Source organism: Myxine glutinosa, chromosome 1 (genome assembly GCF_964187855.1).
Source record: "Myxine glutinosa chromosome 1, kmMyxGlut1.1, whole genome shotgun sequence".
NCBI classification, from domain to species: Eukaryota; Metazoa; Chordata; class Myxini; order Myxiniformes; family Myxinidae; genus Myxine; species Myxine glutinosa.
Genome location: NC_136261.1, coordinates 100897803 through 100923455, shown reverse-complemented (window position 1 = coordinate 100923455; position 25653 = coordinate 100897803). Strand labels below are relative to the sequence as shown.

The 25653-nt window shown below is 51.9% G+C and overlaps 2 protein-coding genes across 8 annotated transcripts in view; one reads left to right on the top strand and one right to left on the bottom strand.

Moving 5' to 3' along the window:
• Positions 1–8767, bottom strand: part of SEL1L3 (SEL1L family member 3) — a 119121-nt gene extending 110354 nt beyond the window's left edge. For 2 of the 7 annotated variants that reach the window (XM_068115853.2, XM_068115878.2), the window contains exon 1: positions 8631–8723. The gene's annotated coding sequence lies outside the window, so the exon portion shown is untranslated. Of the gene's footprint in view, positions 1–8526; positions 8547–8630 lie in introns of those variants that run through there. The other 5 variants (XM_078775250.1, XM_078775262.1, XM_078775246.1 and 2 more) reach the window with 5 other exon arrangements.
• Positions 8768–14427: 5660 nt separating this feature from the next.
• Positions 14428–23954, top strand: SMIM20 (small integral membrane protein 20). The gene is made up of 3 exons (XM_068115842.2): positions 14428–14673; positions 20483–20539; positions 23826–23954. Exons 1-3 carry the CDS (start codon positions 14565–14567, stop codon positions 23867–23869), a joined length of 210 nt encoding a protein of 69 aa, XP_067971943.1. The 5' UTR covers positions 14428–14564; the 3' UTR covers positions 23870–23954.
• Positions 23955–25653: the final 1699 nt, after the last annotated feature.

The window sequence follows — 25653 nt, the reverse complement described above, 5'->3', positions numbered from 1 at the left end:
TATAATAAGTACACACATAACACACGAATAATAAATTAATATAATAAGTACACACGTAACACGCGAATAATAAATTAATATAATAAGTACACACATAACACGCTAATAATAAATTTATATAATAAGCACACACATAACACACGAATAATAAATTAATATAATAAGTACACACGTAACACGCTAATAATAAATTAATATAATAAGTACACACATAACACACTAAAAATAAATTAATATAATAAGTACACACATAACATACTAATAATAAATTAATGTAATAAGTACACACATAACACGCTAATAATAAATTAATATAATAAGTACACACATAACACGCTAATAATAAATTAATATAATAAGTACACTGTGGCGGGCACAAGGGACAATAATTCCGCGCACCAGTGGGTGGCGCGAGCATCCAGGCGGGCAACGAAAGCGCATGCCCCGCCTTTCGACCGATCGGCCACGCCCGGGGACAAGGCGTGGCCTCGGGACTATATATGCGGGCTCGAAGCTCGAGGCCGCCCAGTGCTGAAGTACGAGCTTTGAATAAAGACTCTTGTTTGTACCAACGCGTTGTGGCCTACCTCTGGCAATCGAGTCGTGTGTGCACAGCACCACACTGGTGACCCCGATTGGTTCAGCCATTGCTGACCCCCGAACACGCCATGGCTACCAACGCCATCGCCGTCAAACTCCCCGAGTTTTGGGAAGCGCAAGCCGACGTTTGGTTTGTGCAGGCCGAAGCTCAATTTCAGCTCCGAGGCATCACAGCGGACGAGACTCGGTACTACCATGTGGTCACCGCCCTCGGGCCCGGCACTGCTGCCCGAGTCGTGTCCATCCTTCGGCGCCCGCCGGGCGACCACAGGTACGAGGCGCTCAAACGTCTCCTCCTCGCCACGTTCGGGCTCACGGAGATCGAACGGGCCGACCGCCTCCTGGACCTTCCCGCCCTCGGCGACACACGACCATCCGTCCGGATGGATTTCATGCTGTCGCTGCTTGGAGACCAGCGCCCGGATTTCTTGTTCCGCGCACTTTTCCTATGCCAGCTAGCTGCACAGGTGCGCCTCGCGCTGGCCGGTTCCAAACCAACGAAACCCTGCGCCCTGGCTGGAGAGGCCGGCAAGTATTTCGCGGCCTGCGACACGCGGTCGGTGTACGGTGCTGCCGTAGTGGCTCCCGGTGCGGAGGATCCAGCGCCCCCTGCTTCCCTCGTGGCCGCTGCTACGCCCCGTCCACTACCGCCGCCGCCACCACCACCACTGCCGCCGACACGGCCGCCACGGGGGCCACCGCCGCAAACCTGGTGCTACTACCATGCCAGGTTCGGCCGCAAGGCTAAAACGTGCCGCCCGCGGTGTTCTTTTGACAGTTCGGGAAACGACCGGCGCTCACTTGCGGCCATGAGCGTCGGCCATTCCGGCAGCCTCCTGTTCATCATGGACACCTAGTCCGGGCGCCGTTTTCTTTGTGACACAGGAGCGCAGGTAAGCGTCCTCCCCGCCTCCACGTCCGACAAGCAAGCCGCGGGCCGGGGCCCCGCTTTGCTTGCCACCAACGGTACACCCATCCGCACATTCGGGAAGCGTTGCCTCTCACTGCGGTTCGGAGGGCAGTGCTTTCAATGGTCGTTCGTGACCGCCAGCGTGCCAATGGCCCTGCTGGGCGCGGACTTCCTATGTGCGCATGGGCTGTTGGTCGACGTGAAGCGCAGACGTCTCGTCCAGGCCGAAACCTTCAGCTCGCTCGCTTGTTCGCTGGGTGGCTCGTTGAGCGGCTCGCTGAGCGGCTCACCAAGTGGCTTGCCAATCGGCTTGCTGGAAGGTTCCGTCCCGGCGAGTTTAGTTTGCACGCTTCCGGCAGCGGACGACTTTACCCGCCTCCTAGCCAGTTTCCCGGCCCTCACGCGGCCCACCTTCTCAGCGGTGGCCGTTAAACACGGGGTGGCCCATCACATACCCACGGTCGGGCCGCTGGTCTACACCCTGGCACGCCGACTCGAACCCACGAAGCTCGCCGTGGCGAAAGCGGGGTTCGTCACGCTGGAGCGGCTGGGGATCGTACGGCGCTCCAACAGCACTTGGGCTTCTCCTCTGCACATTGTGCCGAAGCCCGGTGGGGGATGGCGGCCGTGCGGGGACTACCGCCGGCTCAATGATGCCACCACCCCCGACCGCTACCCGGTCCCGCATATCCAGGACTTTTCCGCCCGGTTGGCAAACACGACCGTGTTTTCCAAGGTGGACCTCATCCGGGGCTACCACCAGGTCCCCGTACAACTGGGCGATGTCCCGAAGACGGGCGTCATCACCCCTTTCGGCCTCTTCGAGTTCCTGCGAATGCCTTTCGGGTTGAAGAATGCGGCCCAGGCGTTCCAACGGCTTATGGACAGCGTCTTGCGTGACTTACCTTTCCTCTTTGTCTACCTGGATGACATCCTAGTCGCGAGCGCGTCCTGGGAGGAGCACCTGCTCCACCTCCGCACGCTTTTCGAATGCCTGGGCCAGCATGGCCTAATCATCAACCCCGCAAAGTGCCGTTTCGGCGTCGCCACCATCGACTTCTTGGGGCAACGCATCACCAGGCACGGGGCCGTCCCTTTACCGGCCACGGTGGAGGCGGTCAGGGATTTCCCGCGACCCCGCATGATCAAGGGGCTCCAGGAGTTCCTGGGCATAGTAAATTTTTACCATCGGTTCCTGCCCCGTATCGCCCAGCTCCTGCGCCCCCTGCACGAGGCCCTCCGTCGCAAGCCGGGCAAAGGTGACATCGCCTGGTCGAAGCCGATGGCCACGGCGTTTGCGGGCGCAAAGCTGGCCCTGGCCAACACCACCATGCTGGCGCACCCGGAGCCCGATGCGCCGATCGCCCTCACCACCGACGCGTCGGACTACGCGGTGGGTGCGGTGTACGAGCAGTGGGTGCATGGTACTTGGCAACCGCTGGCGTTTTTTAGCCGGCAGCTTCGCCCGCACGAACGCCGCTACAGCACCTTCGACCGCGAGCTGCTCGGGCTCCACCTGGCGGTCCGACACTTCCGCCATCTGCTGGAGGGCCGCCCGTTCACGGCTTTCGTCGACCACAAGCCCCTTGTGTTCGCGATGGCCAAGGTCGCCGAGCCATGGTCGGCACGGCAGCAGCAGCATCACCTCTCTGCCGTGTCCGAGTATACGATGGACATCCGTCACGTGGTGGGTAAAGACAACCCAGTCGCGGATTGCCTTTCCTGGTCCGTCACGCACGCGGTCCACCACGGGATCGACTATGCCCGGATGGCGGAGCACCAGACCGCCAACCCCGGCATCCAGGCCTTGCGGACCGCCGTCACGGGCCTCCGCGTCACCGAGGTGCCATTCGACGCCGCGGGCGCGGCCCTCCTGTGCGATGTCTCCCTCGGCCGGCCTCGCCCCATCGTGCCCGCTGGCTGGCAGCACCCAGTGTTCGACGCCATCCACGGCCTGTCCCACCTGGGCACGAAGGCCTCCCAGAAGCTCGTAGCGGCGAAGTTCGTCTGGCATGGCCTCAGGAAGGACGTCCACGACTGGGCCAGGACGTGCCTCGTGTGCCAGCGCGCAAAGGTCCACCGCCACACCCAGGCCCCGTTGGTCCCGTTTGCGGTGCCCGAGCGTAGGTTCGAACACATGCACGTCGACTTGGTGGGACCTCTGCCCCCCTCGCGGGGGTTCACCCACCTCCTCACCATGGTGGACCGCACCACACGGTGGCCGGAGGCCGTCCCATTGGCGGCGACGTCTGCGGCTGATGTGGCGCAAGCCTTCATCGCCACTTGGGTTGCCCGGTTCGGTGCCCCCTCGGACATCTCGTCCGACCGCGGCCCCCAGTTCACCTCTGATCTCTGGGCCGCGGTGGCACAAGGGCTCGGCGTGAAACTACACCGCACCACGGCCTACCACCCCCAGGCCAATGGCCTGTGCGAGCGCTTTCATCGCTCGATGAAGGCCGCGCTCTGGGCCAGCCTCCGCGATGGCAGCTGGGCCGACAGGCTCCCCTGGGACCTGCTGGGCCTCAGGACGGCGCCCAAGGACGACCTGTGTGTGTCCTCAGCGGAGCTGGTCTTCGGGCAACCACTGCGGGCACCGGGCGAATTTATCCCCGACTCCACGGCTCCTTGGTCCGCGGCGCAACAGCGCTCCGCCCTTCAGGAGACCGCCCGGAGGTTCGCCCCGGTGCCGACGGCACACCACGGTTGCCCGTCTTCCCACGTCGCCCCGGAGCTTCGCACGGCGGAGTACGTCTTCGTCCGGCACGACACCCACCGGGCACCGCTACGGCCCCCGTACGACGGGCCCTTCCGCGTGCTGGAGACCGGGGACAAATATTTCACCATCGACATCGGCGGTGCCCCGGATCGCATCTCCGTGGACCGCCTCAAGCTGGCCCACCTCGATCTGGACCACCCCCCGCAAGCAGCTCTGCCTCCGCGTCAAGGCCGCCCCCCGGCGGTCGGACCCCCGGCACCCCTCAGCCCCGCCGTCCCGCTACCCCCCAGCCCTGCACCCATCGCCAGGGGGCGTTTCGGCTGGGTCATCCGGCTTCCCCGCAAACTCACCCTTCAGGTGCGTGGGAATTCTGGGGGGGGCGCGTGTGGTGGGCACAAGGGACAATAATTCCGCGCACCAGTGGGTGGCGCGAGCGTCCATGCGGGGAACGAAAGCGCATGCCCCGCCTTTCGACCGATCGGCCATGCCCGGGGACAAGGCGTGGCCTCGGGACATATATGCGGGCTCTAAGCTCGAGCCCGCCCAGTGCTGAAGTGCGAGCTTTGAATAAAGACTCTTGTTTGTACCAACGCGTTGTGGCCTACCTCTCTGGCAATCGAGTCGTGTGTGCACAGCACCACAACACACATAACAAAGTAATAATAAACTATCCGAAACCCGTGGAACATCCACGGAAGGGAGGATGTGGTGTATGGATAGAGTGTACCATTATGGATGGCATAGGGGATTTGCTTGTCCGAGTAAGAGTTAGGAAGAAAGATGAGAATGGGTCCTCGACGTGCATATATGAACAACGATCGCCGACACCAGCACAAATGCATGCTCTGGATTGTCCACTCGGTGGACGGCTTGCTGTCGCCTTCGCCTGTCCAATCAGCGGACGGCTTGCTTCGCCTTCGCCCAGCAGACGCCAATACGATGGCGTCATAAGATGGCGTCGTATCGGCAGTTAATCGGATGCTTTTGGGCCCCAACGTCGGCTAATTCAGATTTTTCGAGTATGGCTGTACGTGATAAACAAAGAGCGCGGTTCGTAGATCGTAAATCCATTAGTGCCGTGGGCATCGGGTCACTGGGTGCGGCGTAAAAGGGATAACAAAGTCGAGTCCTTACGCTATTATTATATAGATTAATAATATAATAAGTACACACATAATAATAATAATAATAATAATAATGCATTTATTTTATATAGCGCTTTTCAGGGAGCCCAAAGACGCTTTGACAGAGTGCAAAACATAATGCATAGCAAAACATAAAAACAATTGCAAAAAACAAGAATCAATAGGGAAATATTCAAAGCAAAAAGGAGGGAGAAGGAGAAGAGATAGTCAGGGGTTAAATGCTGTGGGTTAAATGTTGAATGCAGTGTTGAACAGGTGGGGCTTGAGTGATGTTTTGAATGTGGTGAGTGAGGAGGAGTCTCTGATGGTGTGAGGTAGTGAGTTCCAGAGGGAGGGAGCAGCGATGGAGAAGGCCCTGTCCCCCCAGGATCTGAATTTGGTCCGGATGGGGGGGGGGGGCAGGAGGTTGGTACCAGCAGAGCAGAGGTTGCCGTTGGGAGTGTGTCTGGAGAGGAGGTCAGCCAGGTAGGATGGGGCCAGGTTACACTAATAATAAATTAATATAATAAGTCCACACACAACACACTCATAATAAATTAATATAATAAGTCCACACACAACACGCTAATAATAAATTAATGTAATAAGTCCACACACAACACACTCATAATAAATTAATATAATAAGTACACACATAACACGCTAATAATAAATTAATGTAATAAGTACACACATAACACGCTAATAATAAATTAATGTAATAAGTACACACATAACACGCTACTAATAAATTAATATAATAAGTACACACATATAACACACAAATAATAAATTAATATAATAAGTACACACATAACACACTAATAATAAATTAATATAATAAGTACACACATAACACGCTAATAATAAATTAATATAATAAGTACACACATAACACACGAATAATAAATTAATATAATAAGTACAGACATATAACACACGAATAATAAATTAATATAATAAGTACACACATAACACACGAATAATAAATTAATATAATAAGTACACACATAACACGCTAATAATAAATTAATATAATAAGTACACACACATAACACACGAATAATAAATTAATATAATAAGTACACACATAACACACTAATAATAAATTAATATAATAAGTACACACGTAACATGCTAATAATAAATTAATATAATAAGTACACACACAAAACACACGAATAATAAATTAATATAATAAGTACACACACATAACACACGAATAATAAATTAATATAATAAGTACACACGCATAACACACTAATAATAAATTAATATAATAAGTACACACATAACACACGAATAATAAATTAATATAATAAGTACACACACATAACACACTAATAATAAATTAAAAGTTCAATACACAAAGATATTACGCAACATGGGCACAAATTCTGTATGGAACGCAGACAAAACACACAATGAAAACTGATCTTGCATCAAAACTAAACTTACTACTGTAACCTGGGTTACAAATGGAAGAAAAGGTAGGGACGGTGGGAATAGTATCAATAAATAGAAACTCTCAAGTGGGATCACATAAATGAAGGGGGAGGGGGGAGGGGGAGGGGGAGGGGAAGGGGGAGGGGCAGGGGGAGGGGGTAGGGGGAGGGGGAGGGGGAGGGGGAGGAGGGGGGGGGGGAATAAAGTGGAAAGTGAGAGATGTCGTCGGTTAATGTCATTGGTCATGTTCACGTGCACTGCAGTCCCGTTGGGTCTACTACAGGTGTGGTGTGGCCTGTGGGCTAGTTAGTATAGGTAGGTTGGTGTAGAGTACGATGCTGTGTTACTTAATCTTCATTATTATTATGCAGCACAAGTCTGCAGGGTAGCATCGTTGGCCGAGGTGCGGCTGTGCTGCTTCGGGCAGGTATTTTGAATTTGGCCAGATGACTCGCGGTAATAGCCTCGGCCTCGGCTACTGACTATAAATCATAAATGGGGGGGGGGGGGGGGGGAGCAAGAGGGGGGACACAACCATAAATGGGGGAGCAGGGGTGAGGGGGTGCGGAAACAACCATAAATGGGGGAAGGGGAGGACGGGTACCATAAATGAGGGGGAGGAGGTGTGGAAACGGGGGAGGAGGATGGGTGGAAACAACCATAAATGTGGGAGCAGGGGTGAGGGGGTGTGGAAACAACCATAAATGGGGGAGGGGGGGACGGGTACCATAAATGAGGGGGAGGGGTGTGAGAACAACCATAAATGGGGGGGGGGGAGGAGGAGTAAGGGGGCGGGTGGATAAAATTATAAATCGGGGGACGGGTGGACACAACCATAAATGGGGGAGAAGGAGGACACAACCTTAAATGGGGGAAGAGGGGGGACACAACTTTGAATGGGGGAAGAGGGGGGACACAACCTTAAATGGGGGGAAGAGGGGGGACACAACCTTAAATGGGGGGTGGGGGGTAGGGGGACGGGTGGATAAAACTATAAATCGGGGGACGGGTGGACACAACCTTAAATGGGGGAAGAGGACACAACCTTAAATGATGGAAGAGGAGGGACACAACCATAAATGGGGGGTGGGGGGGGGTAGGGGGACGGGTGGATAAAACTATAAATCGGGGGACGGGTGGACACAACCTTAAATGGGGGAAGAGGGGGGACACAACCTTAAATGGGGGAAGAGGGGGGACACAACCTTAAATGGGGGAAGAGGGGGGACACAACCTTAAATGGGGGAAGAGGTGGGACACAACCTTAAATGGGGGAAGAGGGGGGACACAACCTTAAATGGGGGGGAAGAGGGGGGACACAACCTTAAATGGGGGAAGAGGGGGGACACAACCTTAAATGGGGGAAGAGGGGGGACACAACCTTAAATGGGGGAAGAGGGGGGACACAACCTTAAATGGGGGAAGAGGGGGGACACAACCTTAAATGGGGGAAGAGGGGGGACACAACCTTAAATGGGGGAAGAGGGGGGACACAACCTTAAATGGGGGAAGAGGGGGGACACAACCTTCAATGGGGGAAGAGGGGGGGACACAACCTTAAATGGGGGATGAGGGGGGACACAACCTTAAATGGGGGAAGAGGGGGGACACAACCTTAAATGGGTGAAAAGGGGGGACACAACCTTAAATGATATATATATATATATATGTGGCATATGTTAATGAGGCATTCCCACGCAGGGATTCCTTGTAACTAGTTTGTCACAAACCTTGATCCGTGCAGGACCACAGGTAGCCCCAAGGCTCATGAAAGGGAAACATGAAAAGCTCCTGAAACACATATACATCGACGAAACTGAATTAATTCCCTTACCTCACAATACCTGCGCACCTGTATCGACGAAACGTAGAACCTAACTTCCTGCTGTTGCGTTGAATCACCTGCATACCTGTGGCTGTGTCCTTGTGCGTTTCTGTACACGCCCTCTCAGCTGCACACCTCTTCGCCACGCCCATTCTGTGCACACCCCTCTCACCTGCACCATCCCATTTTCAAGCGACTACGTAACCTGTACAACTACTCACACGTAAACCAGCTTTACGGAGGTGTTTAGATCTGGGCAAGTTGTTCAAATGTATCGAATAAAAATCTGGAGATCCTTGCACAGATATACAGTGTTAATGGTGTCGAGTTGGGACAGTGATTCGGGTCAGGGGGACCGGGGAGGATGTCTGTGGGTGTTCAACATGGGGATGGAAGAGACCAATGAGTAATAAACGATATTAAAACTCAAATATTGCTGAAGGTGAAAATAAACAAAAGGTTATATATAGGATCACTGAAGTTACTTTGATATTAGAATGTAGAAAATGTACGAAACTGTAGCCTAAAGATTTTATACAACCACTGAATCAAAATACAATCAAGGTTACATTTTGAAATACTATATTGTGGTGCTGTGCACACACGACTCGATTGCCAGAGAGGTAGGCCACAACGCGTTGGTACAACAAGAGTCTTTATTCAAAGCTCGCACTTCAGCACTGGGCGGCTCGAGCTTAGAGCCCGCATATATGTCCCGAGGCCACGCCTTGCCCCCGGGCGTGGCCGATCGGTCGAAAGGCGGGGCATGCATTTTAGTTCCCCGCCTGGACGCTCTCGCCACCTAGTGGTGCGCGGAATTATTGCCCCTTGTGCCCGCCACACGCGCCCCCCCAGAATTCCCGCGCACCTGAAGGGTGAGCTTGCGGGGAAACCAGATGACCCGGCCAAAACGCCCCCTGGCGATGCGTGCAGGGCTGGGGGGTAGCGGGATGGCGGGGCTGGGGGGGGGTGCCGGGGGTCTGACCGCCGGGGGGCGGACTCGACGCGGAGGCAGAGCTGCTTGCGGGGGGTGGTCCAGATTGAGGTGGGCCGGCTTGAGGCGGTCCACTGAGATACAATCCGGGGCACCGCCGATGTCGACGGTGAAATATTTGTCCCCGGTCTCCAGCATGCGGAAGGGCCCGTCGTACGGGGGCCGTAGCGGTGCCCGGTGGGCGTCGTGCCGGACGAAGACGTACTCCGCTGTGCGAAGTTCCGGGGCGACGTGGGAGGACGGGCAACCGTGGTGTGCCGTCGGCACCGGGGCGAACCTCTGGGCGGTCTCCTGCAGGGTGGAGCGCTGTTGCGCCGCGGACCAAGGAGCCGTGGATAAATTCGCCCGGTACCCGCAGTGGTTGCCCGAAGACCAGCTCCGCCGAGGACGCGCGCAGGTCGTCCTTGGGTGCCGTCCTGAGGCCCAGCAGGACCCAGGGAGCCTGTCGGCCCAGCTGCCATCGCGAAGGCTGGCCCGGAGCGCGGCCTTCATCGAGCGATGAAAGCGCTCGCACAGGCCATTGGCCTGGGGGTGGTAGGCCGTGGTGCGGTGCAGTTGGACGCCGAGCCCTTGCGCCACCATGCCCCAGAGCTCCGAGGTGAACTGGGGGCCGCGGTCGGACGAGATGCCGGAGGGGGCACCGAACCGGGCAACCCAAGTGGCGATGAAGTCTTGCGCCACATCAGCCGCAGACGTCCCCGCCAATGGCACGGCCTCCGGCCACCGTGTGGTGCGGTCCAGTGGCTTGGGGTCGACGAAGGCCGTGAACGCACGGCCCTCGAGCAGATGGTGGAAGTGCCTGACCGCCAGGTGAAGCCGGAGCAACTCGCGGTCAAAGGTACTATAGCGGCGTTCGGGCGGGCGAAGCTGCCGGCTGAAGAACGCCAGCGGTTGCCAAGCACCACGCACACATTGCTCGTGCACCGCGCCCACCGCGTAGTCCGAGGCGTCGGTGGTGAGGGCGATCGGTGCATCGGGCGCCGGGTGCGCAAGCATGGTGGCGTTGGCCAAGGCGAGCTTCGCGCCGACGAACGCCGCGTCCATCTGCTCGGTCCAGGTAACGTCACCTTTGCCCGGCTTCCCCCGGAGGGCCTCGGGCAAGGGGCGCAGGAGCTGGGCGATGCGGGGCAGGAACCGATGGTAAAAGTTCACCATGCCCAGGAACTCCTGGAGCCCCTTGATCGTGCGGGGGTGTGGAAACCCCTTCACCGCCTCCACCTTGGCCGGTAGGGGGACGGCCCCGTGCCTGGTGACGCGGTGCCCCAAAAAATCGATGTCGGCGACGCCGAACCGGCACTTGGCGGGGTTCACGATCAGGCCATGCTGGCCCAGACGTTCGAAGAGCGTGCAGAGATAGTGAAGGTGCTCTTCGCGGGACGCGCTGGCGACGAGGATGTCGTCCAGGTAGACGTAGACGAAATCCAAGTCGCGCAAGACGCTGTCCATTAGTCGCTGGAACGCCTGAGCCGCATTCTTCAAACCGAAGGGCATCCGAAGAAATTCGAAAAGCCCGAACGGCGTGATGACCGCCGCCTTCGGGATGTCCTCCGGCCTGACGGGGACCTGATGGTAGCTGCATATGAGGTCCACCTTCGAAAAGAAGGACATGCCCACCAACCGGGCGGAGAAGTCCTGGATGTGGGGGAGGGTAGCGGTCGGGGGTGGTGGTGTCGTTGAGGCGCCGGTAGTCCCCGCACGGTCGCCATCCCCTGCGGGGCTTTGGCACGATGTGAAGCGGCGACGCCCAAGCACTCTCGGAGCGCCGCACGATGCCAAGCCGCTCCAGCGTAGCGAACTCCGCTTTAGCTACGGCGAGCTTCGTCGGCTCGAGGCGGCGTGCCCGGTCGTAGACCGGTGGCCCGGCGGTGGGGATGTGGTGTTCCACCCCGTGCTTGACGGGCCCCGCCGAGAAGGTGGGCCGCGTGAGGGCCGGGAAACCCGCGAGGAGGCGGGTGAATTCGTTCGCTGCCGGAAGCGTACAGATGAACCTGGCCGGAACCGAACCGCTCAGCAAGCCGCTCCGGGAGCTGCTCAACGAGGCGGGCAGCGCGCACGCGAGCGAGCTGAACGTCTCAGCCTGGACAAGCCTTCTGTGCTTTACGTCGACCAACAGGCCATTGGCACAGAGGAAGTCCGCGCCGAGCAGTGCCATAGGCACGTCGGCAGTGACGAACGACCACCGGAAAACCTGCCCTCCGAACCGCAGAGAAAGGCAGCATTTTCCTTGTGTGTGAATGGACGTACCGTTGGCGGCAAGCAGCGCGGGGCCCCGGCCTCCCCGGCGACAAGCAGTCGGCCGGTACGTCCGACTACTTGTCGGACGTACCGGCGGGAACGACACTCACCTGCGCTCCCTTGTCGCACAGGTAACGGTGCCCGGATAAGGTGTCCATGATGAACAGTAGGCTGTTTGAACGGCCGGCGCTCAGTGCCACTACCGAGGGCCGGCCAGGGCGTTTCCCGACCTGCCGAATGAGCACGGCGGGCGACGTTTTTTTTTTTTTTTTTTTTTTTTTTTTTTTTGTATACTGAATTGACGCTAGTGAAAGAGCCGACAACCACGAGGGAAAGACAGCACAGGGGGACCACGAGGGAAAGACAGTACAGGGGGACCGCGAGGGAAAGACAGTACAGGGGGACCACGAGGGAAAGACAGTACAGGGGGACCACGAGGGAAAGACAGCACAGGGGGACCACGAGGGAAAGGCAGTACAGGGGGACCGCGAGGGAAAGGCAGTACAGGGGGACCGCGAGGGAAAGACAGCACAGGGGGACCACGAGGGAAAGACAGCACAGGGGGACCACGAGGGAAAGACAGCACAGGGGGACCGCGAGGGAAAGACAGCACAGGGGGACCGCGAGGGAAAGACAGTACAGGGGGACCGCGAGGGAAAGACAGCACAGGGGGACCACGAGGGAAAGACAGTACAGGGGGACCCACGAGGGAAAGACAGCACAGGGGGACCACGAGGGAAAGACAGCACAGGGGGACCGCGAGGGAAAGACAGTACAGGGGGACCGTGAGGGAAAGACAGTTCAGGGGGACCGCGAGGGAAAGACAGCACAGGGGGACTGCGAGGGAAAGACAGTACAGGGGGACCGCGAGGGAAAGACAGCACAGGGGGACTGGGCATGGAAAAAACACCAGGTTTGCGGCGAAGGCGGCGGTTTCCTCCGCGGCGGCGGCGGTGGGCGGGGCGTGGTGGCGGACACGAAATGCGCATCAGCCTCGAGATCCACGAGGTGTGGTGCATCAGCATCAGGGTCAGCATCAGCATCAGCCCCGATCGCCGCGACGGCCGCGCCAAAACTCGCCTGGGTGTCCAAAGCCGCGAAGAACCTGTTGGCCTCTGCAGCGAGAGCCCGGGGTTCCGTCGTCGCAGAACCGGCCAACGCGAGGCGGACTCGTGCCGGCAGCTGGCGTCGAAACAACGCCCGGAATAGAGCGTCCGGGGTTTTGTCGCCCAACAACGACAGCATATGGTCCATGCGGAACGACAGTCGCGTGTCACCGAGCTCGGGGAGGTCCAGGAGGCGGTCGGCCCGAGCGTCCACCGTGAGGCCGAACGTGGCGAGGAGGAGACGCTTGATCGCCTCGTACCTGCCGTCGGCCGGTGGGTTCCTCAGGACCGACACGACGCGGCCGGCCGTGCTTGGCCCGAGGGAGGCGACCACGTGGCAGTACCTGGTCTCGTCCACCGTGATGCCTCGAAGTCGGAACTGGGCTTCCGCCTGCAGGAACCATACTTCAGCTTGCGTCTCCCAGAACTCGGGGAGTTTGATCGTAACCGCGTTGTTTGCCATTGCGATGGCGTATTCGGTCGGTCAGCAACGGCTGATCCAACGTCGGAGGGTCACCAAATGAAGCGCGGTGCTACGCGCGCTTACTTGTACAATAAGAAGGAAGCGGCCAACGCGGTAAGTTTAAGTGTCCTTATTAAAAGAGTTCACTGTAGGCTGTAGCACTGGCGCGCTCCGGGCTGCGCGCCCGGTGTATATCCCGAGGCGACGCCTACCCCTCGGGCGTGGCCGCCGCCCACTTGGTGCGTGGAATGATGTCATCGCGCCAGTGAGCTTTCGTGTCCGCCACAGTATAATCATGTACGGTATGTAGTATCAGCGGTTCCAACATTATATAGAGGTATCTCGCATGTTTCATGTAGAAGGCCTACTTCGGATACGAAGATCACCCTGCACACGGTGCCGCTGAATGCGATGCCATGATATTTGATCAGCTCAAGGATATACTTGGTGTTGGGATCCTAAGGTCCTGAGTTCGATATCCCGTTGAATTAACACTAGGTAGGTTTGACTCAGCTTGTCATCCTTCTGAGGTCGGCAAAATGAGTACCAGATAACCGATGATTGCATCGCGCAACATTAATACGAGCGTTGGCGGTGTAGCGGGCGGCATTATATACGAGCGTTGGCGGTGTAGCGGGCGGCATTAGTACGAACGTTGGAGGCGTATCGGGCGAAATTAATACGAGCGATGGCGGTGTAGCGGACGGCATTAGTACGAGCGTTGGAGGCGTATCGGGGGAAATTAATACGAGCGATGGCGGTGTGGCGGGCGGCATTAATACGAGCGTTGGCGGAGTAGCTGACGAAATTAATACGAGCGTTGGCGGTGTAGCGGCCGGAATAAATACGAGCGCTGTTGGTGTACGTTTCCATGAAATATATGAAATAGAATTCGTTGTCTTTTCTTTCCACGGTTAATTTAAAAAATGATGTAAAATGCATTTATAAAGGGGATTCAACTTCTCTGCTGCAAACAAGTGATGATATTTCTGAGTAAATACAATTCAGGGGCAGGTCGGTTTTGCTCTTCCGTTCCGCGTACCACACGTAAAGGCGTACGGTATCGGGTTGCGGGGTTGTCTTGTACTGTACAGTGTTTGTTTTTTGAGTTTATTAATGCAATGGTATTGTTTGGCTGAATCAACATGAACAAATACGTTCGCTCTGGCCTCGTGTTCGGAGGGTTTATTGGAGCAGTCGTTGCGTTTCTCTACCCCATATTCATCTATCCGAGGATGCACATGCACGAGTTCCGTGAGTGTCCATGTCGAATTGTCATTGACTGTGTGTGTGATCATCCCTAGGTTGTTTACATATTTTTTTGGAGTAACATCCCCACATCCTTTTGCATTAACAAAAATGTTTATTTCTGGTATGTTTATAGTTGTGGGGATTTTCCTTAGTGCATGTATCAACATATAAAGTGTGAGGTGAATTATTTGTGATTTTACATTACGCGCCATTATTTGTATAAAAATCTGCTGTCTTCCTGCCTAAATCCGCTTTCCCTTGGCACAGGTTTTACCCCTCTGTAATCTGCCTCACATGTTCTTTTAAACGATCAGACATGCCATTGACATGAGTCTACGTGGGAAAAGCCACCGTCACGGCAAAAACCCATCCCACCGATCTTGTTGAGAGGTCATACCAGGTTGCGCCGCCCCACAGACTGGGCCCCGGCCCAATGACAGTCGAGTGCGGTGAGACCAGTGGTGTCGCGGACTAAGGTGGAGGCTCAGACTATAAAGTGGGGTGTAAACCATGGGGATGGAGAGATACTCCAGAACCTGACTGGAAGAGCTGTGTGCGACTTGACGCCACCCACAATTGTAACCTGAAATACTTAACCTGAAGTACCCAGAGGACCCCAAAGGCCTGATCAGAGCCCCTCCCCCGAGGACCCTAAGGATCCAAAAGACCCCGAAGACCTAAAAGACTCCAAAAACATAACAGTTAAAGCATACCCAAAATATTGAAAAGACCCAAAATACCCCAAACACCAAAATGACCCCAAATATTGAAAAGACCCCAAAGACCCAAAATATCCTGAAGACCCAAAGACCCGAAACACGAAAAAGGCCCAAAAGACCCAAAACACCCCGAATACCTAAAATATAGAAAAAACCCCAAAGACCCAACATATCCTGAAGACCCTAAATACTCCAAACGCCCTAAAAGACCCGAAAAACCTCGAAGACCCAAAATATCCTGAAGACCTTAATAACCCCGAAAACCCTTAAATACCCAAAAGGCTGAAAAGACCCAAAATACCCCAAAGACCCCGAAGACCAAAAAAACTGAAAAGACCCCGAAGACTGAAAAGACCCAAAAGACCCTTAAAAGGGAACCCAAACGCAATTTTTTTTTTTCTGAAAAACAATTGGCAATCATTAAGTGGTGAAATTTTTTTCAACTGAAATTTTTTTCAACTGAAATTTGTGAAATTGAAATTGGTCGAATTTGAAGGGATTTTTTTTTTTTTTGCCAATCACAAAGTGCCAAAAAAACCCCGAGACTGTCGATTTTCGAGTTTGCCAGTGACGTCACATTGTGAACACACCGTGAGACTGCCGGTGACTGATCCTGCCGGTGACGGTACATAGAGAAACAGTGCATTGCGAGCTCGGGTTCTGATACTGATTGGGGATGGTGATGAAGGGGGACGGGGGGGGTGGGTTGGGGGGGGGGGGGTGGTCGTGGGGTATTGTTAGCTCGGGTGACGGTTGATGGGTTTTATTTTTTTCTGGAAAATTGAGATGCCTCAAAAACTAAGGCCACTTAAGTTGAACAGAAATCAGCAAGGTCGATATTACCAAAGGAAATCGGCAAGAAATCCAAGTTAAAGCATTTGTCAGCAGAAAATATCCAATGGCAGAAGAATGTGTTGCACACTTGGAACAAGATCGCCCATATGGTCGCCCATCGGGCAGATACTCTGCTAGTTATGTATGATTCAAAGATGACCTTATTTGGTTTGGGGGTCAAGAGGTCAAAGTCTAATAGGTCTATAACTTAACAGCTGAAGGGATCTGATTCAAACTTGGTACAGGTATGTCTAATGATTTAAAGATTAACTGATTAGAATTTGGGGTCAAGAGGTCAAAGGTCAAATATCAGATGTCCCGTCAGGTAAAACTTCTGTTACTGAGCTAACTTGTGAACCAGTCATGGGATTTTCACGAAACTTGGTATAATTATATATGACTAGGGCATTGCCCGTACTATATCTATATCTAAAATTATATCCCCCCCCTCTATTTACATGAAATGGTTTGGTCCAAAGCGAACGGCTTGCGAGTACGGTGACAATCCCCCCCCTCTATTTACATGCAATGGTTTGGTCCAAAGCGAACGGCTTCCGGAGTTTGGTAAAGAAATCGCCATCGCGTGCACAAACGCGCAGGAAAGCGAATGAATCGCAAATTCGGTTTTATTAGTTTTAAAACATAGTTTAACGCCAACATAGTTTGCAAACGTGAAATAAATGAATACGCTCTCAAATGTGCCATCCGAGGCAGAGTGTGTCCTCCACGTTCGGCACACGCGATCGTTCGCTGCTCTCTGATTGGTTGAATCGTTTTTTGGACATAGCTCGGTAAGTAATTGTCCGATTAATATGAAACCTTGAAAAGGCACATCCTCGGGTCCCCAGCAATATACCTGGCAAGTTAAAAGTATATCGGACCCGTGGTTGTCGAGAAACAGCGGTCACAGACAAACAGACGTACAGACGTACAGACGTACAAACGTACAAACGTACAAACAGAGATTACTGGAATTATAGATAGATGGAAGGATAAACTGATTTTATTTTGGGGTCGAGGTCAAAGATCAGAGGTCATGTTAAGTTGCAATTATTTTGTTACCGTGATGACTTAAGCACGGCTGAAGGGATCTTAGTCAAACTTGGTGCAGGCATGTATGAGGTAAAGATGAACGGATTAGATTTTGGGGTCACAGTCAAATGTCAGAGGTTATGTGAAGTAAAACTTATGTTGCCGTGCCAACTCGTGAAACCGCAAATGAGCTACTTCAAATTGGGATTTTGAACAAACTTGGTCTAAATATATTGTTGCGGAACCCAACGTCGGCCTATGGTTCCCCTTTGAGGGGGGATTAGTCCCCTCGTTTGTTACTGACCGACGTGGTCCCTGAAGCTGCACCGCGACCTCCGGAAAGGCCGGTGCACAGCCCCGTTCGCGACCGTGGATAAGATGTTAATTTGCCGAGCGGATGGCAGCCGCGGCACGAACTGTTAACAATGACTAGACCCGATTCTCAAACGTTGGCCAAATCGTGCCACAGGTATTCAATGGGGAAAAGACAACAACGACAGATGTAGAGGAAAGAAAGGCAAAGGGTAAGGAATACAAATATGATTTATTTACTATTTACACAATTGAAAGCAACCAAGGAGGAGGAAGAATAATAAAATAAAAACAGAAGAAGAAGAAACATAGTGCAAATTAGCTTACCTATAAACAGTCTTACTTAACCCAGGACAGAACAAACAAAGACAGACTCACATGAATGGGGAATGAAGGCAGGAACGATTGGCTGGAAGGAGAGGATGGTCCAGGTGGTCCACAGAGCTGGAAGGATGCGGGTCCTGTTCGTGTAAACGGCAAGGCTCGAGGTGAGCGGCCGCCGACCCTCCTCAATCTGGTTCGCACGGCGGCGTTGCTTCGTAGCGGCGGGTCAAAACTGCCGTCAAAGCTCAATTCAACTGCGGTGGACTCAGCTGCGGTGGACTCAGCTGCGGTGGACTCAGCTGCGGTGGACTCAGCTGCGGTGGACTCAGCTGCGGTGGACTCAGCTGCGGTGGACTCAGCTGCGGTGGACTCAGCTGCGGTGGACTCAGCTGCGGTGGACTCAGCTGCGGTGGACTCAACTGCGGTGGACTCAACTGCGGTGGACTCAACTGCGGTGGACTCAACTGCGGTGGACTCAACTGCGGTGGACTCAACTGCGGTGGACTCAACTGCGGTGGACTCAACTGCGGTGGACTCAACTGCGGTGGACTCAACTGCGGTGGACTCAACTGCGGTGGACTCAACTGCGGTGGACTCAACTGCGGTGGACTCCTCACTCATCTGCTTAGGCAGTCCCTCCCAACCCCCTTTTATGAGGCGCGTGGCGATCAAGCCGCCGGCCTTTTGGAAACGCCCATCGGGTCGCTCTCCGCAGTGCCGATTGGTGGGCACGGGCTCTCTGGCTCCACCCTTGATGACGATGGGCGGGCACGCCCCTCTTCCCCGAGCTGACCACGCCGTAATGGCGGCAAATGCAGTTGGCAATAAATGCAGTTGACAATAGAGGCTTTGGGAATGGGAATGAAAGGGGATCTATCTATTTGAATTCGGTGCAATGGAGTATTAATTAATGGAAGACAAAGCCTTAACCTAATACACAGAATAAGGAAATAACTACCAACAAGCAGGAAATCTATGATTGGCCAACGCGATTGTATATGACCTAACTAAGGGACGCCCTTTCACCTTTATACACAACCGGAGGAAGGAGGGTGATATTTTTACAACAATAAAAAAACACAATTCTCATTTCCACAACAATATACTGGTATGATGCAAATATGAACTGATTGGATTATGGCATCAAGAGGTCAAAGGTCAGAGGTCATAAAGTAAAAATGTGATAACTTGAGAACAGCTGAAGGGATTTAAATCAAACTTGGTACAAGTATGTATAATGATGTAAACATAAACCGATTATATTTTTGGGTTAAGAGGTCAAAGGTCATGTTCAGTAAAAATCCTGTTACTGTGATAACTTGTGAACCAGTGATGGAATTTTGCCCAAACTTGGTACAAGTAAGTATATATTATAATGCAAAGATGAACTGATTAGATTTTGACATCAAAGGTGAGGAGTGTGAGGAGGTGATGATTTTGGTGAGGTGGTGATGATTTTGGTGAGGTCAGAGGTCATGTCAAGTAAAAATGTGATACTTGAGAGCAGCTGAATGGATTTATATCAAACTTGGCATAAGTATGTATAATGATGCAATAAAGTGGGCAGAGGCATATAACGGTCGACATCGTGATGTCAAAAAATGTTGTTCTAGTTACTCTCGCCAGAGGAGAGGGTATTGCATTTGAGTCTGTTTGTTTGTTTGTCCGCACAGAATAAATATGATTTTCTCTGCAACCGTTGGTCCGATTGACAGGAAATTTTCACCGTAGGTGCAACTCCACCTGTATAATTTAATGATAATTATGACGTCATATGTCACGTGGTTCGGCCGCCATTTGGAAAAAACAAAAAACTTTGCACCTCTATCTCAAAGCGCTGAATAGAAAAAATTGAGAAATGGCTCATTGTAAAGAACTCTCCATGGGGAATAAATATGTTAATGCTGATGTCATAGGTGCCTCAATTATGACGTCATAATTCGACAAGTACAAAACTTCATCCAATCAAGATGAAATTTGTTGAGCATAATCTCGGGATAAACTGGTGAAGAAAAAAAAATGATGTCATCGGTCACGCGGTTTGGCCGCCATATTTGTTTCAACACAAAAGCCTTAAAAACCACTGAAAACATCCTGGTGAGGGTCTGCAATCTCTGATTGCTCTTTCTAGTTCTGCTTGAAATTGAAAATGCTTTGTTTTGATTGCATTCTTTTTGTAGCCTGATTGAATTGATTGCATAATGATGAATAAAAATTCTCAACTCGCTTGTTTAAGACTATTACCATTGTCAGTACCACAGCTTGAAGTGTGTGTGTGTGTGTGTGTGTGTGTGTGTGTGTGTGTGTGTGTGTGTGTGTGTGTGTGTGTGTGTGTGTGTGTGTGTGTGTGTGTGTGTGTGTGTGTGTGTGTGTGTGTGTGTGTGTGTGTGTGTGTGTGTGTGTGTGTGTGTGTGTGTGTGTGTGTGTGTGTGTGTGTGTGTGTGTGTGTGTGTGTGTGTGTGTGTGTGTGTGTGTGTGTGTGTGTGTGTGTGTGTGTGTGTGTGTGTGTGTGTGTGTGTGTGTGTGTGTGTGTGTGTGTGTGTGTGTGTGTGTGTGTGTGTGTGTGTGTTTTTTTTTTTTTCTCCACACAGAGATTACTCAGCAAAAGAACAGAGAAGGAGTGAACCAGGAATCAATCCAGCCTGGAGGTAATACTTGGTTTTCATGTATTCTAGCTAGTACGTCCATAGTGTGCACTTTTTAAGTTGTGTTGTTTGGGTTTGATCTCTGTTATAGGAACGCTCCCTCCCACCATCCCTCACCCCAACAAACGGGTGGTGGGCGTTGGGTAGGGATGAACGGGTGGTGAGAGGTGGGGTGGGTTGGGGGTGAGTGGGTGGTGATGGAGGGAGGGGGTGGGGTTTGGGGTGAACAAGTGGAGCGAGTGGGAGGGGTGAGTGTTGGGGTGAACGGGTGGCGAGGAGGGGTTTGGGGTGAACGGGTGGCGAGGAGGGGTTTGGGGTGAACGTTTGGTGAGGGGGGAGTTAGGAAACACCAATGTCTCTGACATTTGATTAGTGAACCTGTTGATCAAATACTCATGCTGATGAGCTGATGGCTCAAAGTAGTCTTCGCAAACAACACTATATTTCAAATGAAGATACGTTTTGATGTTTAAGTTGGTTTTTCCTCGGGTTTTCAACCACAAAGCACACAATCGTTGACAATCTTTTTGTGGGTCAGGGATGCAAGAAAAACGATTTCTGAGTTCAGTGGGCAAATTTCTCGACCATTTGAACAGTTAAAAGCATGGCACATCGGCATATTGAACGCTAGATTAACTTGTGATGAAAGACAGACATACAAGTCCATCAGAATTGTGCCCCCATGACATCACGCGAATCAACATAAGTAGATCATTTGCATAACGGAAGTGAAAATATTCCGATTTTAAAACACGACAAGTCAGGAGACGACGATGGTTCACGAGCGAGCGGTATTCAATGACAAAGGACGGACTATAACTATAACCGAAACAGGCCCGGACAGGCCAGGCCTGGAAATGTCAAAACGAAGGTTACTGACCTTGAAATGAGATAGAAAATAATGTATAATCAGTTATGAGGTTACTTAGCTACACAATACCGAAAATTTGGTGAAAAATGAAATGAAAAAAATAAATAAAAAATAAATGAAAATGAAAAAAAATAAAAATGAAAAATCGAGCTCCGTGGGGCTAGACACATGACATTGGCCTAACCAAATATCAAACCCCCTGTCAGATTACACCAAACCCCTCGGAGAAGATGTAGCTTGAACTCGATTACCCCCCAAAAAGACATCTTTTTTCGGGCGTGGCTCCGCCCACAATGGGCGCAATACGCCCACTCTAGGCAGGACACAACTAGATCATGATATCGACCTCCCACCCAAATTTCATCAAGATCGGATGATATCATCGGGTAGTTATGCTGCGGACAGACAGACACACAGACACACACCAATAACGAATATAGTGGTCACTTGATAACTCGTGAACCAATTATCTGGGTTATTATTCTCCCCCAAAAAGTATTTTTCTGCTAATGGATCAGGGATATCATCCTCTAAAACATATATTTTCAAAAAGTTTCATGATTGTGTACAAAATAGCATTCCCACACTTCCCTGGCCAGATATTTCGCTTGATCTTTCTCCCATAGAACATGTGTGGGATGAAATGGAATGACTATTGCCCTATCTTCAAAATCAAGTGGCAACGTTGGCCCAACTGCGTTAGGCCTTGGTCCAGATCTGAAATGATGTCAAACCTTCTTCAACCATCTTTTCCTCAATTAGGCACTGTTTCCAAGCATGTGTCAATGCAAATGGTGGTCACACCAAATACTGAGCTATGGACGGATTCGGAAGTACCTTTCATGGGCGAGTTAGTTGGGTAGGTGAGAAGAACAAGCCGATTCGATTTTGTTTTCGGTCCAGATGCAGATCCAGCCTATCAGCGGGATACAAAACGGGAACTGTTTAGCATGGTGGAGGTATGCGCTCTACTGAGTGCCGTTTTGGTTTGCATATTGCGTCATTTCTCCTTTGCAGTCAGTGCAAATTCAGTCGTGGATTATGACGTGTAATGTCTGGCCCTCGACCAGCATTTGTAGATATCAGTGGTTTGACTACATTTTCGTAGGTTCTGGGTGAGCCACTGTGGATTTTCAATGTTCTCGTTGAACTAATACCGAGCAGTCATGTGGCAAGGTGCGTTGTCTTGCTTGTTGACTTGAGGGCCCTCCCCATTTGGAAAGCATTTGCTGCTTTGTGGTGCGGGGGGGGGGGGGGGGGGGGGGGGGAAAAAAGCGCAGAGGTTTGTACACATTTTTCTGTGCTATCCTACCAGTCCTCGCATGAAGGCTGGCAGGATAGTTTAGAGGTATGCACACACCTTTCAGTTGTTGAACCTGGTTTTGAATGTCAAATCAGCTATAAACTGTCATCCTGGTGTTTCACAGGCAGGGTGATTCATCATAGTGCTGTCCCTCAGATGAATGTTAAACTTGGCGTCCCATCTACTGACATTAGTTGGTGGACGTTAAATATCCCACGGTATCCTTCGTGAATCGTTGGCAAGCTATCGCCGGCACTCTGGCTAAATACCAAATTAATACCCCGACTTCCTGTGTTGGAGTGGTGACCGACCCATCCAGGACTGTAAGTTGTAATCCTAGCCAAGAAACCGCTTCTGGAACACCGACGCTCTATGTAGAGCATGGTACATGAATGAAGCTGGCATTAACTCTCTCTTTCACGATCCATCCAAGGACTAGTTCAATTCAATGCCCTGCTTGCAAAGCACCAATCCGGTAGTTTATGGCCATGTCAAGAATAAAACTCAGATTAGGCAGCTTCAGGTAAGCGTGTTACTTCTGCATCATCCTCCTAGACATTGTTGCACATTCTATTTGGTAAAGAGATGTTACAATCATAAAAAACCTGTTATGGAATTTATTTGTTAAATAAATGAGCTGGTGTTGGCTTAGCGGTTAGGGTGCCGGCTTGGGATCCTAGGATCCTGGGTTCGAATCCCAGTCGATCGCTGAATTAACGCCAGGGGGGTTGACTCAGCCTGTCATCCTTCCGAGGTCGGCAAATTGAGTACCAGCTTGCTGGGATGAATGATCCTGGTGTGTACCCCGACCGAGAATAGGTACACCGTATCCCTGTGCATCGTAAGAGCGTGACCAAGGGTTGGCGTCAGGAAGGGCATCCGGCCATAAAAACATTGCCTCAAACAGGGAACTATGATTCTCATGAGGCCCGCAAGGCTAACCCCCGCTCTAGCGGGGAAAATGGCCTTAAAACGATCATTCATTCATTCAACCAATAATTTTGCCTGGGAATTAACATCTTGCATTTTCACAATTTCCAATCAATTGTTTGTTACTTACATCGGCCTACTCATTTGCCCAATAATAATTACCAATGGTAATGTTGTTTCTACAGGAATGAAGGTTTGGAGTGATCCTTTCAGTCCACCCAAGCGCTGAGAAAGCACCAAAGGATGACGGATAATGATCTTTTTAGTCCCCAAATCATTTTCCTTTGTGTAATTAAATCAAGAGATTAACTTCACGTCATTTCTGGCGATGACTTTAAATTATTAGATTTCTTCATTTGTCTGTGCAATGAATGGGCAGTTTTGCTGAGGTTGGTGAGAAGACTGATTTATCAACTATGCACGTGAAATATTTTGGAATGGACTTGTTAATAAAGTACATGAATGCTTATCAGGGCTTCAGACTGTCAGTAATGTTATGTCTGGCAGGGTAGTGATATGTAGAGCAGCTAGATCTGAATAGGTAACATGCTTCGAGATGTCGCGATAGCTCGAACCCACTGTGTACCTTTACGTTAGTATGTGTAGGCGTTTGTCAGGTTAAAATGTATACTTGTGAACCTACCAGGAGGTTCGTGTGTTACGTAGAGTTAGGGATTAAAGAGTAGCGCCCCTGTGTATCCTCAGCTGGTTAGCCAAACCTTTGTCCCTTTTGGCACGCATACCCTGAAGACACCATAGATAGGTCCCGAGTACAACATTAAATAACGCCCACCCCTGACATGACTTCAGAAGGAAACCAGGCCAGGACACCGCTGCATGGCCGCCGCCATTTACACCTCCGGCGGGCCTATCCACCTCGAGTGCCACGTGCTATGACGACACCACAGGCCTGTGATTCGGTGGAGTCCACTGTTTGGGTGGCGCGCCAAGGCTGACGTCACCCCTGCGGAGTGATACGAGGGGCGGCAGGACTTTCGTGGAGTGAGTTAGTTGCGCGGCAGTTGGTTCAGTGAGTTGCATCTGGCAGTGAGTCTTGAGACGCAGTGGAGTGAGTGAGTTGGCAAGCAGAAGAATTGGCCAGCAGTGGAGTTCGGACAGGGAGAGAATTGTGAGCGTTGCTTCGTTGGCTTGAACTTGGCTTGAAGCGGCACTTGGCGTGCAGTGGACTCGCGCTCTTCCCCCCTTTGCCGTTCTTCGTCGTTCTGTGTTCGTGCTCGAGTTGAGGGTCGACCTTGTGTGGAGCTCGCTGGCCTGCGTTGGACGAGTGGTGCCTGGTGCACGAACCTCGTGGGCGGCGGGAGGATCGGAGCTTGGAACAGGGCCTACCTCGTGTGAAAACGATCGGAGCGTGGAGCGGGGCCGTGTTACTCGCAAGACTACAGACAGATAAGACTGCACACTGCACACACACTACATTACCTTTCCCAATTACACGACGAACGTGTTCTTTTTATTAATTCATATTCCCTCGTCTCGTTTCTGAAATCTGTCGTGTGGGGACGTCCCGATTAGGATATTTGCTACCGGCGCGTGCTTTTTCCTGTCTTTGCCTTTTTCCTTTAATAAACCTTTGTATTATTTTGCATCCCCTGTTAAACCTGTGCCCGCTCGAGTAAATCCCCTTACAGGACCGGAGCTACGTCGGTGCGCTGAAGGGAAGCTTTTGCCGCAGCCTCCATTTTCCTTCTCCCTCCCGCACGGCCATAGTCAAATCCGTGTTTGGGTTGTGCCTCCGAATAAGACCGTTTAGGCTATCCGCGACTCTGGTGTTAACTGGAGTTGTGCGACTAAGTTACCTACGCAGGTAAATCACCACTATTGCAAGGAACGAGCAAGTACGCCATTAACAGTTTCCAAGCAGAGCCATTCGTCCAAATCAAAACCGGTATCATATTGGTCGAATGCTTGCTGTATAATAGCCAATCATACTCGTTTCTTGTTGACTGAAATCATGGGTTTTGGTTTGCTGCTTTGTGATTGTTTTATCGACAC

Bases quoted from the DNA above. Each gene is read 5' to 3' on its own strand.
- SMIM20 (XM_068115842.2), top strand. From the start codon at position 14,565: ATGAACAAATACGTTCGCTCTGGCCTCGTGTTCGGAGGGTTTATTGGA. The intron at 14,674-20,482 runs GTGAGTGTCCAT...TTCTCCACACAG, and splicing joins GATGCACATGCACGAGTTCC to AGATTACTCAGCAAAAGAAC. The intron at 20,540-23,825 runs GTAATACTTGGT...TTGTTTCTACAG, and splicing joins GGAATCAATCCAGCCTGGAG to GAATGAAGGTTTGGAGTGAT.